Below are 19,105 nucleotides of genomic sequence, written 5' to 3' on the forward strand. Positions count from 1 at the left end.
AATTTTATTTATTATCCTGAATGAACGTAAAAAATTGAAAAAATGGAAACAATTTCCACTCAATACAAATGTAAGAAAATTATTAATGCTTAATGAAATTAAATGAGGAAGAGTGACGATGATGTCTGAGTATTTTATGACATCCTTTTATCACAGGACATTAAATATTTCATAGAAAAAAAACTTACTTAATCAATAAAAAATTATTATCTGGCGCCTGGCCATGAAAAAAAGATTCCTCTCTTCAATTCCCTCGCCAGGAAACTTTTTCCTTTGGATTTCTTAGGCACTGGATGGTCATCTCAATGATATAAAAGCTTTTGTTACAGAATCAACGTAAATTCGATATTAAACTTATCGTTTTTATCAGTCTAAGGCACTTCAACGGCTTATCTCCAGGGTTTCCGGACAGCACCAGCACTTGTGCTTCTCTTTATACCTCTGTCTGAAATTATGAAGACAATTCGTTCAAATCAAGAGGATTAACAATTTTTTAAAATCAATTTTACGTCCATTTCCCACAAAAAACTGCCAATCCACAAAATTTCAGGATTATTTCTGTTGAATATCTCCGAAGATGAGGGACATACAGCCTTTTCGTACAAGACTTTTTTGTAGGTCTGAATTCGCGCTACAAAAAAGTTCTGATGATAAAAGTCGTATCTCCATTAGATCGGGAGATATTCTGGGAAATGGAGGGAAAAAATGGAATTCATGAGTCGAGTGATTCTTACAGACAATTCCTGGTGATTTTTTATCTCGATTATTCGATGTCCACGTCTGACATCTACTCCTCGAGGTGCTGTGAGTCTCTGGCAGTTGAAAAATTCCTAATCTGTACCATAAAATAGATAAATAAGAGAGTGACAGATTTAGAGAATAGAAAAAATGATTTTCGTACTCTTTCAATTTCTTTCTGGCTAGTGTTCTCTGCGTGGCAAAGGACATGGACGACCTGGCTGAGGAGGGACGCTCCATCCTCGCTTTCTTAATCTGCCTATCGTGCCCTATAATTTCCATTCTCTTGGAAGAACTCTGTGAAAATAATTCAACGATATTCATCGATGCAGCGTCACACTGGAGTTGCAAACGCTTGTGAAAATTCAACTCTGGCAGTTCTAATGGTGCATCTATTGTCAATTTTAACATACAGTGGAGTGCCTCTCTGTAAGTATTTTTCAATGCAATTATTTGCTCTGTTTTCATCATTCTACGAACCAGAAAGCCACGAGCATAGGCATTTATCACTGTTGCTGCTTGTACCTGAAAAACAATTCACATTCATCCATCGGTAATTACCTAACCAATAGTCCTGGCAAAAAAAACTCATAAGATATTTTTCATAGAAAATTTAATTCCCTTCAAAAAAGTTCTTATCACTCACTCCCCTAGAACTCACTGTTTCCCCGAAAAATTCGCAAGACTCAAAAAACACTCGATTATAAAAATTAATAAAATTCCATATTATTCACGTTCAATTATCTCGGCAACGAGTGGTCCTAGAAAAAATAACAAAAAGATCTTTTTTGTAGAAAATTAAATTCCCCAAAAAAAAGTTGTTATCACCCACTCCCGTAGACCCACCCATTCTTCAGTAAAATCCCCAAAACCACTCACATGTCTCTGATCGTAATGTCTCCCATTGATCAACGGCATTCTCTGGATCTGCGCTTCCAGGGGGAAGAGTTGTCGGCTGACGGCCTTGATCTTGCTCTCAGGACTCACCTCAAGGCCGCTCTCCCCCATATTGATGCTCACACTCCCGTCAGAATCGAAGGAGCTCGAAAAATCCTCGTTCCTCCACTTCCTCTCACCCTCGACCCTCTTCACCAGCTCCATGATCGAAATCCCAGGAAAACTCCTGTCGATCTGCTCCAGGAGCATCAGCTGCTGCTTTTCAAACGCTTGCTGCATAAATGCCTGCTCTCGTTGCTGGCGCTCGATCAAATCCGCCATCTGCCTGTCGTGAGTCCTCTGGATCTCCCTAAAAACCCCCAGAAGTCTCTCTGAAGTTCCCGCTTCGAAATCAGTAGTGTCCAGACTCTTCGTCATCCTCTCGTCAGGCTCCTGACTCTGCATCTCAGACGAACCGTTCAATAAATCCCCCAGGGATCCCCCCAGCTTCTTATCTCCAAAGCAAAACTCCTTTGACTCCACGTTACGATTTTTCCTATCGAAATTTCGATTCTGCTCTGACAGGTTTCGATTGGTTGCCTCAAAATTCTTTTCGATTATTTGACTCGTATTTGTCCCTGAATTCTGATTCTTATCAATATGATTTAGATTTTGAATTTTCTCAGAATTTGACGATTTCCTGAGATTTTCATTCTCTTTATCTAAATTTCGATTATGAGAGCTAATACTTTGATTTTGACACTCGAAATTCCGATTTCCTGATGAATTTGAGAAATTTTTATCAGGATTCGATTGTCTCCTAGTTAAACTTCGATTTCTTTCATTTGAATTTCGATTTTTATCATCGAAATTCCGAGTTTTAACTTCATTACTGGACTTGGACCTCTCCAAAAGTCTGAAAGTCTTCGCCGTAGAGGAAAACTGGGAATGAATGGACTCCAAAGATCCGTTGACCCTCCGAGGTGTTCCGGAGGTGTCACAAGGATTTTCCGCCTCATCCTGACACTTCCACTCATTTCTCGGAGCACTGACCCCCCACTGCCTCTTCTTCGGGGATTCCTGGAGGTTCCTGGAGGCCGTGGGGACGTAGGGGGGTCTATTCAACTCAATGTGAGCTAGAAGCATTGGAGATGGTGTGTCTAGGGTGTAAGAGCCCTGTCTGACGAGTTTTCTGGGCTCCTGGATGTTCTGAATGCTCGAAGACGACTTGGATTTCTTCAGGGACTCTAGAGTTATTGGAATTATATCCAGGGACGTGGGAATCCGCGGCTTTGAGGGCTCCGAGGACGTCTCGGAGGTGTCCGAATGGTGCACCAGGTATTTATTCAAGTCCGTGGACTTCGTGAGAGTTGTCTCATCATCGGAGAGCGTCTCCTCGGTTTTCGACCAGGTTTTCGAGGACTTTCGAGAGATTCTCGGGGTTGAAGAGGTTTTCAGGGTCTCAGGGGAATTCTCGGGGGTCAGACGTTGACGTGAGAGTTTCTCTTCCAGGGAGAGGGCCAATTGCTTATAGTACGTCATCTCCGAACGCAATTCTTCTGTCATCTTTGGAGAACAGAAATTTAAAATTAGTGGTTTTTTAAACCCTGTAAATGCTCCGATAATTATTCGAGAACCGCTGAGTGGATTTCAATCATTTTTTGCTGGTTCTAGAGAGAATTTTTTAGCCTTTAGAATAAATTTTGACTTGACGCAATCGCATCATTGAGTTGTGAGATATCGAAGATTTAAATCAGTTTTTTAATTTTGAAGTGAGATCTGAATTGAGGTGGATAGCTTTTCCAGGAATATCTCCGAATCTACGAGAGAGAGCGAAATTTTTGTGAAGAACTTTTTTGTAGCTCTAAAGGAACTCTAAACAAAATGTCCCAATGAAAATTCCGCTCTGTCTCGCAGATTACGAGGAATCCCCTTAAAACCCCAGCAGTCGTGACCAGTCCCGAAAAAAACCTCTGAATTGTCTTTCTCTGAAATAAAAAATCTTAATAGCTTGAAAACTCACCAAAGGCGGGAGAATTGGAACCCCCCTGATCCTGATGCAGCTGGTGTACTCCATAATTTCGTTCCAAATTTTTACAAATCCCCACGAAACTCCACTACCTCAACTTTTTCTCATTCTTCCCTAAAATCTCTCTCAAAACACCGATTTCAGACTAAAAATTTTTGTCTATTTTAGGTTAAGAATAACAAACAAGCATCATCACGAACTGAAGCACCAAGAGCAGAGATTATAGAGGAGATCAGCAACGCTTATGACGAAGGTTAAACAGCGATTGTCGTAGCGGCGGCTACGGAACTAAAACAGAGGCCGCACCCGTGAATAAAACAGGGCACGAGACGGAGAGTGTCGATCAAAGATGATTGACTAAAGTAGAGGCTCAGTTCTGCGTTACGAGATTGCTATTCACTGAAATTTTGGTTTGTTAGTTGGTTGGTTGGTTGATCTGGTTGGTGGGTTGGTTGGTTGATCTGGTTGGTTGGTTGGTTGGTTGATCTGATTGGTTGGTTGGTTGATCTGATTGGTTGGTTGGTTGATCTGGTTGGTTGGTTGGTTGATCTGGTTGGTTGGTTGGTTGGTTGATCTGGTTGGTTGGTTGGCTGGTTGGTTGGTTGGTTGGTTGGTTGGTTGGTTGATTGATCTGGTTGGTTAGTTGGTTGCATTAATACCTTATTCGCGGGTATGACCTCCGATTTAGTTCCGTAGCCGCAGCTACGGAAATCGTTATTTCGAAAACGATCAGAAGATGATCGCCACGACATCTATCCTTCCACGTCCTCCCTAAATCCCCTTTCCTCCGGAGATACAGCAGAATCTACTCCGAAAAAAATAAAAACAGCTGTTCAAAGTCCCAAAAAAACGTTTAAAAAAATTTTGCAACGTCGATAAAACCCCCCACAACTCAAAATATAATCAAAAATACTTGGATAGTGCGGTTGGAGTATGAAATAGCGTTGATAATTTTTTTTACGAGGAGATACCAGAATTTTCTAGAGCTAGTGTCAGGGGTATTTAAGCTGTTGGCACAGGTTGTCTGCGCAGTATTATTTTTTTTGACAGAACAGATGTGTGACCGTCAGAGAATTGTTGTGGTATTTTGTTGACAAGATTATCGAGAATTTTCCTCGGTTGAACATGAATTTGGATTATGATCCCTCGATTCAGGGTTTCGAGAGGTTCTGTCGGTGCTCCAAGGCATGTAAATGTGGACAGGGGACAGGTGAGTTATTAAAATCAAACAATCAATTATTTATATAATTTTTTGGATTTATTCCAATTATCTTTCAATTACTACTTCATGAACTTTTTTTTCAATGATTTTTGATTCTCCAGAGCACGAGTGGTCGTGGGACGAAAAACTGGTGACGAAAACTGCAGAACTTTCAGAACATAATTTAGAAGTTAAATTTCACCCTGGATATAGCAATGGTACTGCTGCAGTCAGGGGGAATCGAATCCTGGATAAAGACAGACATCATTATTGGGAAATCAAAATGCTGACGCCTATTTATGGAACTGACGTGGTAGGTGTCATTTTTGAAATCACAATTGATTAGTGCCCTGTGATCTGAAAACCGATGGATTCCGGGGAAAATACCAGAAGACTTTTTTGTAAAAAATTTCATAAAGAACATAAAAAATCTTATCACTTTTCCTCCTAACATCACCCTAAATCGAGATAATTACTCATATACAAAATCAATTGTTCTTAAATCTCAATTTCTTCAACAATGAGAATTTTCTCTTATCATTCATGATCATTTTATTTCAATAATGACTCACTTTTCGAAAAGTCTTCATAGAATATTTTTTACGGAGAATTCCATAAGCTATAAAACATTCATCTTACTTTTTCCTCTAAATCCACTCCCTGCGGAGATAATCACCATTTCCAAAGGTCCTCTCCGAGGAATACCCCTCAGAAGAAGACAAATTGATGTTGTATCCATTCAGATGGTTGGCGTAGGTACAGAGAAAGCTCAACTCGACGTTTGGGAGAAGTTCTGCTCGCTCCTGGGGATGACGAAGGACTCCTGGGGTTTCTCCTACACAGGGAGGATCCAGCACGCAGGGGAATCACGACATTATGCTATGCCCTTCGGCCAGGGTAGTATCGTCGGGGTGCACTTGGACACCTGGAGGGGAACCCTTCAGTTTTTCCTGAACCGAAGACCCCTGGGGATCGCTTTCACAGGGCTCAGGGGCCTCCAGCTCTATCCCATGGTCTCATCCACAGCTGCCAGGAGTTCTGTCCGGATCACCCACAGCTGCTCTGCCCCAGCATCACTCCAGATGGAATGTCTAGCTCTCCTGAGACCTTTCCAGAAGCGTTACCTCACCGTTATTTTTCCTGGACTCAAGTACCTGACGCAGAGCATTCTTGCAGATGTTTTATCAATTAACCGAAGTATGTAATTCATTTTTTTTTCATCAATTTATTATTAAAAACAATGATTAAATATTGATTGAGTATTATCAATTAATATAGTGTCAACAAAACAATTTAATTCTATTCAATTTTAATTTGATATAATCTTCATTTGACTTCGGTTTTATTTTTATTTTACACGGATTTTTTATCTTTCAGATGACGACGAAGACGAGGACGAGTACGAGTTCCCAGAGGAGCACCTGATCCTCGACGACTTTGACTTCGCCCTTGTGGGATATGGAAGAAGAAAAAAAAAGCGACGAGTCATATTTCCAGAAACAGAATCTCTGGAGATCTCCCCCTGATAGACAATTCCATAATTTTTTTGTAATTAAAAATTCTATTCAATTTTTGGTCTGGCATATATGATTTGTCGGGTTTTCCCATCGTCACCCCCAACCCCTTGCTCCGCCCCACCCTCTGTACCGCAGACCTTACCTGAGGGAAAAGTTTTGATCAAGTACAGTTGTCTCTTTTCCGAGACTTCGCTATCGGTTTTAAAATAATTATATTTTATCTTTATTTTTTCATTTACACCTGGCACAACTCAGTTCACAACCCACACATTATTTAAAATTGTATCATAAAATATTGTTGATCATGCTTCCTGATAATTAATAAACGAAAATGAAAAAAATTTCATGGTTTTCTCTTCAGCATTTCCAGTAATTATCCACTTCATTAGTCCTGCGATTATCTCGTTAATTGCTGGCGCTATCAAAAAATGTAACCAAACTTTTTTTTAGGGAATTTTCTCCCCTACGTAAAATCTCTTATCACTTAATCCCCTAGGATCACCTCCAACGGAGATAATTGGACTTATCAAAATCTGGACTCTGAAAAAATGGAAAAACCTCAGAAATCACTTCTTCCTCGTCTTCTTCACGGGACCCTGAGCCTCTAGGTCTTCCCCCGTCCTCTCCTGTGACTTGATTCTGCTGCAGAAGACGATAGCCTGTGCCCAGCCAGCTAGAGATCCCCAGGTGTCCCTGAAGAAGCGATTGATTTCCCCATAAACCCCAGAACTAGTGGAGAACTTCTTGAGACCTGGGAGGTACGTCTCCTTGGCGACCTGATAGATGTGTGTGTCCACGGGGATGGCCTCCAGGTGCCCCAGGGACATGAGGCAGATACAGTCCGCCACCTTTGGCCCGACCCCAGGTAATACCATGAGTTTTTTCCTGGCATCATCGTAGGAAATTCCAGAATACCTGTGCAAACTCTCCAGGAACTCGATGCCTCCCAGTTCCATCAACTTCTTCGCAGAGTTCCCGATGTACTTCGCTCTGTACCCAAATCCCTCCTTCGCCAGGACCTGAGGAACTTCCTCCTGGGAGAGATCCTCGATCTTTGGGAAGTCAAAGTAATTTTCCCCATCGACTTCACCGATTTTTCTCCCATAATTCTCGCACATCCTCTCTATCATCTTCGTGATCCTCGTGATGTGGTTGTTGGCGCTGCAGATGAAGGAGAAGAGATTTTCTGTGGGGTTCTGATCCAGGATCCTGACACCTCGTACCTGCGAGGAGAATCGAGAGAATTTCGGGTCCGATGAGCACCAGACGATGAGGTTGTCCCTGAGGGAGAGGTCCAGCCGGAAATACTTTTCTAACTGCTCCTTGCAGGCCTTGGAGGACTTCAAAGAGGAAGTGTGGACTGTGAAGAAGATCTGCGAGGAGTCCTGGTGCAGTGTCCAGATGGAGGAGGCGAAAACCCCCCGGTATTTATTCTCTGGGATCTCTTTCCATCTGGGGATTTATTATTCATGAAGAGAATCAAGAGAATTTCAGTTTTTTTTAATAATTACCTGAAACTTTGACCGCCCTTCAGGGTGATCCCCAGGTCCAGTTCACTAACATCGCAAGGAACTGTTCCAGAGAAGATTTTCAAAACAGTTTTCGCAGATTTCGACATGTTGTTCATTTTTAAATTGAGGTTATGAGGAAAATTCGATAGATAAAATTCGATTTAATGATTCCATTCCCCGAAAAATTTGTTCTTTCTATTCTTGAATTGACATATTTCCCCCCAAAAATTGTTCAATATTAAAATAAAATTAGCAATTGACTTCCGGTGTCTTCAGGAATTGGCGGGAAAAGGAATAAATCGAGAGAAAGAACGGGTTTTAATCTTTTGCTTCTGAATGGAAGGATCACCGTCGTTCGGTTTTTCCATTTTTTATCTGAATTATCTGTGAGAAATTACGATACCGTCTTTGCAATTTTTCGAGTCGAACCCGTAATCGAAATTTTTACTAAATATTTCTCTCCATGGGATGAGATGAGAGATTTTCGTGAGCCATCACAATAACTTCTGATTTTTTAAATTAATTAAAAATTACTCTCTGACACGTGATGAGTCTAGAGTACTATAATCTCTACTAATATGGACTTGATCTGTGCTAAATTTCATCTCGATAGGTCGAATAGTCTTCGAGATATTTCGATTGTTGTTTCTCGATCAAATTAATTGCACGCGATCTCTGATTTAAAAAAATCAACCAATCAACTTGTTTTATTTAATGACTCCCAATGATTCGGAATTCTAATCAATGAGTAATTTATCTTCCTTACATGCTGAAATAAAATTAAAAATTTACTTCCGGTATTTTTAAAAATTGGCGGGAAGGAGAATGAGTTACGACTGAAAAAAAGTTTTAAATTTTTTTATTGAATGACTGCCAATAATTCTGAATACTAAATAAATGCACAATTGATTCGTCTTTGCATGCATGTCCTATCAGTAATGAAGGTGTTATTTCTACGGAATGTTAATTGATATAGAAAACAAAATATATTGAAAGTCCATCTTCGATTCTCATGCGAAACATTGAGTTCCGGATAAATTCGCTAGAAAATATTCATCTCTATTGATCCTCTCGATCATTGACTCTTAATATTAACACTCATTTATCACTAGTTGATGAGACATTTCCCTCGAATATTCACAAATTATTGAATTATTAGTACGAATCCTATAAAATTTTTATTCTTAAAAAGATCGATATGTCCGATGTCAAGACAATTCTCACGATTTCCTCTGAATCTAGTTGTATTGTCTTTCGTAACAGTTTTTTTTAGACACACGTGAAAAATATTATAGAAAAACCTGACGGGCTCTCTAAATTAATTAGAAATTTTAATAATTTTATTTATTCGTTTAGTCAACGAATTCAATTTATCCTACAACAAAAAAATTAGATCTTGAAAAATAAAACAAAATCAACAGATTTAAGTAGTTACTATGACTAAATGATATGATCAATAAATAATTAATAATAATAGTTAATTATCTTTGATAATTCTGAATAGAATTTTGTGGGAGGAAATGAGTGGAAGATTTTTCTAGGATATTTTTTTGACACGTGAATTTCTTTGGTGTATCTCCGGGGTGGAGGGGAGAAATAATTTTTTTTTTTTGGGTTTCAGAGGTTTTTCATCAGTAGGGAACATTGTCTCGGAGGAATGCCTGTTTTTTGTACTTGTACTTCTCACATTTTCCCCACCACGACTGCCTGGTGCACACCTTTTGCGGTTTGAATACGAAACATTTTGTCTGGACCATATTGAAGAATATTTTACCCACGAAATTCGCTGATGACGTTCCAGCCAGTTTCAAACAGGTCCTGAAGCTGCAGAAGTTGTTCAGGTCAGTCGATAAAATTCAGGTTTACCTTTTAGTTACTTAATTAAAATTAATGGAAACATTCGAAAGAATTTTTCTTGTTAGTATTAGAGTTAATCTTTGAGATTGCAAGAAAAATATTGAATTTTGTTAATGAACAATTAGTTAATGTTAATATTCAATGATTGTCTCATTCCGCAGAAGATACGACAAGACAAGTCATTAAAAATGGCGTCACTCGGAGGGATTATTCAATCTAATCTGTCGTATTATCTGATCGGATAACCGATTTCGAGTGATAACCGGTTTTTAATGGATATCTCGGAATCTACGGCAGGTAATGAAATTTGTGTAATGACCTTTTTTGTGGAGATACTTCGGTTCTATAGAAAAGGGTATTACGAAAATTTCGCTAAATGAGGTAGATTTTGAGATATTCAACGAAAAGTCAGGTTACTGGGAATTTAACAGATTTCAGTAGCGAAGCGGTAAAACTTGAGTCGATTTAAAAAAATATATGGATTTATCAGTGAAATTGACTCTCGAGGATATAATACACTTCTCACGCAAACGGCTCGAGCCTCAGAACAAATCTACTGACTTTTTTGTAATTAAAGAAACTGGGTGAAGGTCAATGGCTCAAAAAGAAATAGTATATTGTGCATCATGGGCGGGAAGTCAGTGTTTTCCCAACCGAGGCCCACCTGCTATTTTTCAATATGTCTGCAAAGGAAACTGCGTATTTTGCTAGCTGAAAAGCAGGAGGCAAGTGAATTATTTCCGCCCTAGGGTGGAAAGCGAATTATTTCCGCCCTAGAGTGGAAAGTGAATTATTTCCACCCTAGAATGGAAAGTGAATTATTTCCGTCCTAAGGTGGAAAGTGAATTCTTTCCGCCCTAGAGTGGAAAATGAATTGTTGCCGCCCTAGAGTGGAAAGTGAATTCTTTCCGCCCTAGGGTGGAAAGTTACGCCCAAGGGTGGAAATTTGGAATTCTATCCTTTTAGCCTATAATATATTAAAATTTCGGATCAAAAAGTAATGGAAAAAAAGAAGAAAAATTATTGATGGCCATTAAATCGCAATATTTATCGAAAAGTGAAAACTTTGGTTGCTATGAGTCAGTTGACCTGAAGAGGCAATAGGAGAATGATATAATCTAAATCCGTTTTTATTATTTACTAATTCCTGTCGATAATCCAATAAAATCGGACAATCTCAAACAGAAAGCACTCGTTTTGCAGCCACGTTTTTGTTCAATACAAAAATTTAAACAAAAACTGTCGAGTATTTTACACGCCAGCAATCTTAGACCGTTCAACCGATTCGCTACGGATTTCGGAAAGTTAATGAGTTTCATGACATACGATAAAAGGCTTACCGCTCATCGCACGAGCAATGCATGAGCGTGGATATACGCCAATTTGCGAGGCCATAGCGTGATCCAAGCGCCGGTATCCAAAATCGACAAGCTGTATCGTGTTTTCTGCAGCATGCGTCGGCTTTACCAAAACCACCGAGATTGGTGTATTTGGTGGCGTGATTACCCCTACCACACCATTTTGTCCCGGGTATCATAAAGACATCTCGTTTTCTTCGTCTTCCCTCTCCCGAGATTGTCCCATTTTTGCATTCTCTGTCAACGTGGTATCATTATCATTCCATTCGAAAATTGAAATCGGTGAAATAACGGAAAAAACTTTCTAATCGTCCGATATCGTTCTGAATTGGAGATCTCCAAATTTATGATTTAATTTTCAACTTCTTTCGTTAGATATTGGAGATACAAAAAAAAAATGCGAATCAAACATGTATATCAATCCTTGGGGAACATTTTTTGTTTCAAACATTTTTTCGTATCTCCAATCGTTCACGGTAAAAATCGTATCCCGTAAACTTCCTAAAATCGGAATCGATGAAATTCGTACATAAAAAACTTCTTCAAAGATTGCCCGATATCTTTGCAAATAACAGAGATGCGAGAAAAACTGATAAATTCAAATTTACGTATTTTCGCTCGAGGGAAAACATTTGTTCGACACTTTTTCTCATATTTCGAACGGTTTCCCCATAAAATTCGTAATAGTTCAACTTCTCAAAATCAAAAATCTGGTAAAATTACAACAAACACTCTTAAACAGCTGCCGATATCTCTCCAGATAAAAGAGATACGAAAAAAAGCGATAAACTCAAATTTGCGTACTTCATCCCGAGAAGTAACTTTTGTAAGAAACTTTTGTTCATATTTCCATTCGTTCTCCCGCAAAGCTGCGCTAAACAGGACGACCCCTTGAACCCCATGCGTTGTTAAAGCCTCATTATCCATCTCAATCCGTTGAAAGCAATTCACATGCAAAGAGTTCTCGCTGATTTTTACCTTTGGTCACAGCCGCAGTGGCTCAGTGTGAATGGCATGTAATTCCAAAAATTGTAACGCTCAGAAAAAGGTGGTATTGAACGACAGCAGTGATCGTGACGTCTACAGCACCTGTCCAAAGTGTCTAGTCCTCCGAGATCTTTGTAAGAGGCAGCAGTTCGATGTGGTCCACACCATTTTGTCCCTGGGGCTATCACCATCTGCTGGAGGCTCCTTTCCACCCTCCTGCAGCCCCCAAAAATGTCGGGGGAAAAAAAGTCATTCCTTTTCGATATCAATCAGCATCTCACTCAAGCAGAACAGTTTCAAATATTCATTTCAAAAGATAAATCTGCCATTGGTCCCTATGTTTCAATTATCCCCAGAAGAAATACTCGTTTATTCATTTATTATTATTATTATTATTATTATTATTATTATTATTATTATTGTCATTTTAATTATCGTGTTATTGATGGACGTATTGAAAATTGAAGTCATTCATTCGGAATGAAATGCTTTGATATTATATTTGAAAAGTTTCTGATGGAAATTCAAGTATTTTGTGAGATATCCCCTAAAATATCTCAAATTAATAAATAATGAATAACAATAATAATTGAATTTTTCATATTCGACAAGTGTGTTTTTATTTTTTTGTTATTCATAAATTATGCTGTATTGCCGATTGATATTTATAATTTGATTGACACAATCCATTGTATGGTTCTGGAATTAAAATTTCGATCAGGTTCAGATCAGGATTTGATCAGGTCAGTCGTGATAATAGATCAGGATCTGATATGGTAACTTGATCAGGTCAAACAGTTCAGGACTCAATCAAGTCAATATTATTTAAACTGGATGATGCGAATAAACAATAATCATTAGATGAAGAGAAAATAATAAAATTTTCTGACTACAGTTTACTGAAAAAAATGAAAAATTCTTCACCGTCTCTGAAACTGTTGCCTAAACAAATGGCTTCTGGCCCTGGAGCTGATCCCGTGACACCTCCTGACCATCTCCGAAGAGCTAGCAAGCCAATCGAGTACAGAAGGTGCTTGACTCCCCCGAATAATCCACTTGTACCTCTGGTCCTGGTCGTCAGTTCCACAGATATTCTCACTTATTGATCTTACGTCTATAACGTCCACGCATTCGGTCAAATTATCACCCTCATAAATCAGCTGCAGTCTCTTCCCATTCTGAAGCACCAGCTCCCTCAGTGCGACACTCGTCTCCCTTTTATTTCACCACCGAAAAACAGAGGAGAAAAGAATAAAAAAATATATATTCGATAATGATGTCTTCTCTCATCGATTTACTATTATGATTGTCGTAACCAGAGGGAACATAAAGAATCTATTATTTTTACGTCTCCACCATTTATTTTTACTATTTCGGTGAAGCTTGTCGATGTCTGCAGATAATAAATTCACGGGTGATTTAATTCACGCAGTAAAAATGCCAATTTTTGCAGAATGATTGATGACGCGGCCATTTTTTCAACCAGAAATTCTGGATTTTCATCGTGGGTTGGGGGAATGTTGGGCAGATGGTTCTCGCCGATATAAGGAAGGATTCTAATCCTGATGGAAGGATTTTAATCCGTCGAAAGCGAAAACATTGACGCGGTCAAGAGCTTTAGATACTCAGCCGCGTGAGAGATTCGGCAGAAGTGAAAACATGAAGGATGTAATCTCAGGGATTACTTAACTTGGCACTTGTGAGGATTAGATTGATTGGTTTTTCAGTCAGAAATAATAATCGATGGTTTTACTGAGATAGAATTTCATTACTCATGCACTCAGTCTCATAGGAATTCTAATTGCCGTGAAATGAATTAATTTCATGCTTTGCGAGTCTCTAGGCAGTGAAGTACGACTTTACTGCCTAGACACTAAAACTGGAATTTTCAATCAATTTTATTTTATGGATTTTTATTACGGCCAGCTGTTATGAAATGTTTAATCTATTTCAGTAGTTTTGAAAGTGTCAGGACAGTAAAGTACGACTTTACAGCCTAGGCATAAAACTGGAATTTTCAATTAATCCTTTTTTAGGGATTTTTATTACTTCTGACAGTTGTGGAATTTTTTATTTGTGTCATTCATTTTGAATGTTCCAAGGCAGTAAAGTGAGACTTTACAGACTAGGCATGAAAAATAGCATTTGTAGGAAATTTAATTTGCAATATTTTGATCGAATTTTAATTACTTGTAGTAGTTGCAAAAAATTTAATTGATTTAATCAATTTTTAGAATCTCGGGGCTCGAAAATACGACTTTACAGACAAGTCTGAAAACAAAAGTTTGCAATAATTTTATTTAAGGAGTTTAGGACATAATATTATTAAGTTCCCGGCACTCTCATTCACTTTCTCAAGACAATATTTTAATACTTTAGATTCTAGGCATAAAAAATTATGTTTATGCGAAAAAAATAGATCCTAGGCCGCAAAGATCACGTTTTTACGGTTCGATCAGAAACGACTTGAGTTAAAATATTGAATGGTATTATCGTATCAGATAGAATTGATGTTTACCCCCAATCCAGAATAGTTTCTCTCCCACAGATGCCGCGGTAATGGAATATTCTGCTGGTCTCACCGTCTCGCAACAACTTCGTGACAATGAAGTTGTCTGTCGAGTTGATAATTCGACTTTTCTCATCTGACAGAGCGCCGACGAGTGGCAACAACAAGATCAATCTCACTACCGGTACCAGACACCGGTTTCTGTTCCAACTCTTTCGACTCAGTACAGAACACATTTTTATTTATATTTTTGCACGTTTTCCCGATATTTTCTTTCTTCTTCAACGACCGCAGGAATTTCCCGTGGCATTCACTAGTCGCGCGGGCATTTCTTTCATTCACAAAGTTCTTCAAGCATCATCATAAAAATCCTCAAGCCGGAAACTCTCGAAAACCGGGTGAAGTGGACACCTTACGGAACCAGAAAACTAAAATGTTCTCGGGCCATTCAACGGTACCCCAATGACCCCCACTCTTTACTCATCATCTCTTCATTTCTTCACTGAAAAAGCCATCGAAATTGCTTCACTCCACTTAAAAAATCCGCAGTCACTATTCAAAAATCCACGAAATTAAAAATAAAAAATCGATAGAATCCAAATAAAAAAGCCTCTGAATATTTTTATTAAAAAAAAATCTGCTACACAAAAAAAATAATTGGACGATTTTTTAATTATAAAAATAAGAAAAAAAAAATTTTTTTCTATTTAAAAAAAGGGAATTGATTGGAATTGATGTTTTTTTTTTAATTTCTGTAAAAAAAAATATAAAAAAATTCTCGAGTGACACCTCTTGATTCGTTGATGCCTACTCTCCCTTAAACACTCGACTGATACTCAGGCCTACGTCCTGGCACTGTCCAGCATCCCAAAACAGTTGCCCACCACCACCAGGCAAAAATCCCCCTCGTGGTACAGTTGAATCGCGCGCTCCTGTGCCTTTTTCCGTTTTTCCCCACCACTTCCTGGGCGCCCGGAGGTGTGTGACAATTCTCCACCCCTCGTTCTCACTATTAAAATTTAAATAAATATTAAAAATCCAACAATGACGACTAAAAATTTAACAAATCAGAAATTTAAAATATATTTTTTTAACAAATTACAATATAAAAAAAAAATTATAAAATAAAAAATTGAATTAAATTATAAAATCTAAATAATTAGTTTTTATAATAAAAATTATTATTATTTAAAATATATTTATTCAATTCAATTCGATTTATGTCTTTTGTTGTTATAAATGTTTTTTTCGTTGTTTTTCATCATATAACAATATAATATAATTATAATAATATAATATAGATAAATTATAGTAATATATAGAAACAGATAGATTCAAGTTTTGAGTTTCAATATTGGTATTTTCATTTTGGATTTAGAAAAATATATTTGAAAAATAAACAAGATATATTTGACGCATTCAAATGGATTCAGGGGTGGAAATATGCGAAATGATTTCATAAAAAATAGTTAACAATAAAATAGGGAATTTCGAGAGAAACTAATGGACAGATTAGTATTCAGTGTTCAAAGGCAAGGGATAAGTCAGATATATGCAAAATGAATGTGCGATGTTATCTCGGAGTCATCCCATGGCATTTTTGGGGAAAAGGGGAGAGAAAGGGCAAGGGAGAGAGTGGAAAGGGGTAGAAATGTTGTGACTTGATGTACCATGTCCTTTCGCAGTCATAAATCTCAGTCAATTCCCCAGGGTCACCTCCGGGAACAGATCATAGAGATCACTGGGGATGCGCCGAATTTGAATGATTAAATAAACAATTTTCTCGTGTTTGAATATCTCAGGGGATGAGAGGCACTTCACAGAAAATTCTTCAGACAATTCAAGTCGAGTTTTCGAGGATTATCTCCGAATCTAAGAGAGATAGCCAATTTTTTTACATAACATCTTTTTTAGAGTGGAATGAGAGCTAGAAAAAAGGTTATTACGGAAATTTCGCTATCTTTCTTAGATTCGGAGATATCCCGCCAATCCTGGAGTGGCGAAAAGTCGTACTTTAGGGACTAGTCATGAAAACTGGATTTTACGGATAAATGAAATTTTGAACGCTTGAAATATGGAAAAGAAATGAAATCTTGAATTAAAATGTAAAAAATGAAAATATGAAAATTGATACTTCATTGTAAATAAACAATTCTTTCGTGTTTGAATGTCTCAGGAGATGAGAGGCACTTCACAGAAAATTCTTCAGACAATTCAAGTCGAGTTTTCGAGGATTATCTCTGAATCTAAGAGAGATAGCCAATTTTTCTTCATAATATCTTTTTTAGAGTGGAATGAGAGCTAGAAAAAAGGTTATTACGGAAATTTCGCTATCTTCGTTAAATTCAAAGATATCCCGCCAATCCTGGAGTGGCGAAAAGTCGTACTTTAGGGACTAGTTATGAAAACTGGATTTTACAGAGAAAATTAAATTTTTAACGCTTGAAATATTAAAAAAAAATAAAATATTGAAATAAAATATAAAAATTAAAAGAATAAACATTGATACTCCATTTAAATTTACCAGAAATGATAATGTCCAGAGCAGACATCAGGAGACGGTGCAATTTGCTCGCGTCATGCATTATCACTGGATGATGTAAATTCGGCGGGGATTCTATCAAAATCATAACAAAGAAGCTGCTGTCTACATTTTATTTATCCTGAACGTGACCCTCTGGTTTGCCACGGGACCCCCAGGTCACTGGTCAGCAGATAATGGGTAATGAACGAGGATAACCTGCGAGAATTCGAAGAATACCCGATTAAAAACAGTCAATCGTTAAAGTAATTCCAAAAAATCGGTTTTAACGACTGGAATATGCGAATGAATGAGTTTTTGTTGTCGAGAAGCTGCTGGAATTTCTGAGATGATGAATGAATTATAATATCTTCGAAAAAATATTATAATTATCATAATGTAAAAATGATTGTTATATTATGTAATATATTTTTTAAAAATATTGTAACGTGTTCATTGTTTTTTTTCCTTTTCAGGTATATCTGGTGCTCTTGTTCATTTGTATAATAATAAACTTATATTATTCTGTTGATATATTTTTTAAAATATATTTTTATCACCGTGTGCGGAAAAGTAACTTTTCAGGCATGCCAATCGGAGAGAATTAAAAAGTGACTTTCCCGCATATTGTGATGGAAATTATTGTTCGCGACTCGTGCAGAAAGTGAGTTTTGGCATGTGGTATAATCCCACACGCCAAAAATCACTTTTCTGCACTTGTTGCGAAATATACTATTTCAAATACGCGTCGCGTGCCTGAAAAGTATCTTTCCCGCACATTGTGAAAAAAAATATTGTTCGCAACTTCTGCAAAAAGTGATTTATGGCATGTGGGAAACCTTCTGCACGCCAAAAATTACTTTTCTGCACTTGTTACGAAATATACTATTTCAAATACGCTTCACGTACCTAAAAAGTGACTTTCCCGCACATTGAGAAGAAAAATATTATTCGCAACTTCTGCAAAAAGTGATTTACGGCATGTGGAAAGCCTTCCGCACCCAAAAAATTACTTTCCCGCACTTGTTACGAAATATACGATTTCAAATACACGTCGCGTGCCTAAAAAGTAACTTTCCCGTACATTGTAAAGAAAAATAATGTTCGCAACTTCTGCAAAAAGTGATTTATGGCATGTGGAATACCTTCCGCACGCCAAAAATCACTGTTCCGCACTAGTTACGAAATATCCTATTTTGTGGTATTTGAGGCAATGTTTGAATGAAAAAAAAACTGGTGGGCTGAACACATATTTGAACTCTGAGGTGAGGGAAAGTACCGAAATGAAAATATTGTACAAGTGGAAAAAGTGTAAATAATCTAGTGAAATATATTGGAGGACTTTTTTTTTATATATTTCCTCTTGAGTGGGGGAAATGGTTGAAGTAGGTGTCGGTAGGCAGTGGGTAAGGAGTGGACCCTCGAGTGATCCCGAACAATTGAGTGCCCGACAACTCGGAGTCACTTTTGAATGTAATTCCTTACCCCTCGGTTGAGAAAAAGGAGTCACCCCCGACTGTCGAGAGACCCAGGACAATGGACTACCATTTTCAGTCTTCCACGGTTTCAATGAATCTTACAATAAACCACTCACCGGTAAATTTGTTCGGATGATTTCGCGCTCGATAAATATCAACACTGAAAGACCAGAATTTTTCCTCAAAAAAAAAAATAAAATTCATTTTGAAAGACTCTACTCCTCCGTAGAAAATTATAAAAAAAAATCTATAATATTAACCGCTTGTATACATTTTTTTATGTTAATTATTTCTTACTATATTGTTTTGTTTTTTTTTGTGTGAGGAATATATAAATAAAAAAATATATAAATAATATATTTCAATTTTAATGAATAAATAAACATTTGATTTTCCAATTTTTTTAGAGATTAATTTCGTTTATTTATAATATCAATTAATCAATAGTTGATGATTATTATTAATTATGGAATGAATTACTTATTTAATTATCATTTTAATTATACTTTCAAGTAAATGAAGA

The 19,105-nt window shown here is 37.5% G+C and overlaps 4 protein-coding genes across 5 annotated transcripts; 1 reads left to right on the forward strand and 3 right to left on the reverse strand.

Moving 5' to 3' along the window:
- Positions 1–34: 34 nt before the first annotated feature.
- Positions 35–3,925, reverse strand: LOC105263028 (uncharacterized). Its single transcript, XM_011298979.1, has 5 exons — positions 3,638–3,925; positions 1,618–3,180; positions 902–1,263; positions 735–835; positions 35–445 (listed from the first exon to the last, which is right to left on the reverse strand). Exons 1-5 carry the CDS (start codon positions 3,689–3,691, stop codon positions 390–392), a joined length of 2,136 nt encoding a protein of 711 aa, XP_011297281.1. The 5' UTR covers positions 3,692–3,925; the 3' UTR covers positions 35–389.
- Positions 3,926–4,446: 521 nt separating this feature from the next.
- Positions 4,447–6,418, forward strand: LOC105263029 (SPRY domain-containing SOCS box protein 3). The gene is made up of 4 exons (XM_011298981.1): positions 4,447–4,853; positions 4,967–5,157; positions 5,588–6,041; positions 6,222–6,418. Exons 1-4 carry the CDS (start codon positions 4,769–4,771, stop codon positions 6,368–6,370), a joined length of 879 nt encoding a protein of 292 aa, XP_011297283.1. The 5' UTR covers positions 4,447–4,768; the 3' UTR covers positions 6,371–6,418.
- A 103-nt stretch (positions 6,419–6,521) lies between these two features.
- On the reverse strand, positions 6,522–8,435 carry Ogg1 (8-oxoguanine DNA glycosylase). The gene is made up of 2 exons (XM_011298982.1): positions 7,873–8,435; positions 6,522–7,813 (listed from the first exon to the last, which is right to left on the reverse strand). The coding sequence occupies exons 1-2, from the start codon at positions 7,986–7,988 to the stop codon at positions 6,928–6,930; spliced, it is 1,002 nt and encodes a 333-aa protein (XP_011297284.1). The 5' UTR covers positions 7,989–8,435; the 3' UTR covers positions 6,522–6,927.
- Positions 8,436–8,715: 280 nt separating this feature from the next.
- LOC105263031 (Phospholipase A2 group III) lies at positions 8,716–18,709 on the reverse strand. Of its 2 annotated transcripts, none has more exons than XM_011298984.1 (8): positions 18,590–18,709; positions 17,108–17,323; positions 15,373–15,592; positions 14,593–15,085; positions 12,999–13,289; positions 12,066–12,290; positions 11,070–11,324; positions 8,716–9,696 (listed from the first exon to the last, which is right to left on the reverse strand). In XM_011298984.1, exons 4-8 carry the CDS (start codon positions 14,817–14,819, stop codon positions 9,504–9,506), a joined length of 1,191 nt encoding a protein of 396 aa, XP_011297286.1. In that variant the 5' UTR covers positions 14,820–15,085; positions 15,373–15,592; positions 17,108–17,323; positions 18,590–18,709; the 3' UTR covers positions 8,716–9,503. The 2 variants fall into 2 exon arrangements, with proteins under 2 accessions (XP_011297286.1, XP_011297285.1); XM_011298983.1 differs by having other exon boundaries at positions 14,593–15,135.
- Between the last annotated feature and the right edge of the window lie 396 nt (positions 18,710–19,105).

The sequence above is a fragment of the Fopius arisanus genome, unplaced genomic scaffold, assembly GCF_000806365.1.
Source record: "Fopius arisanus strain USDA-PBARC FA_bdor unplaced genomic scaffold, ASM80636v1 scaffold00012, whole genome shotgun sequence".
NCBI classification, from domain to species: domain Eukaryota; kingdom Metazoa; phylum Arthropoda; class Insecta; order Hymenoptera; family Braconidae; genus Fopius; species Fopius arisanus.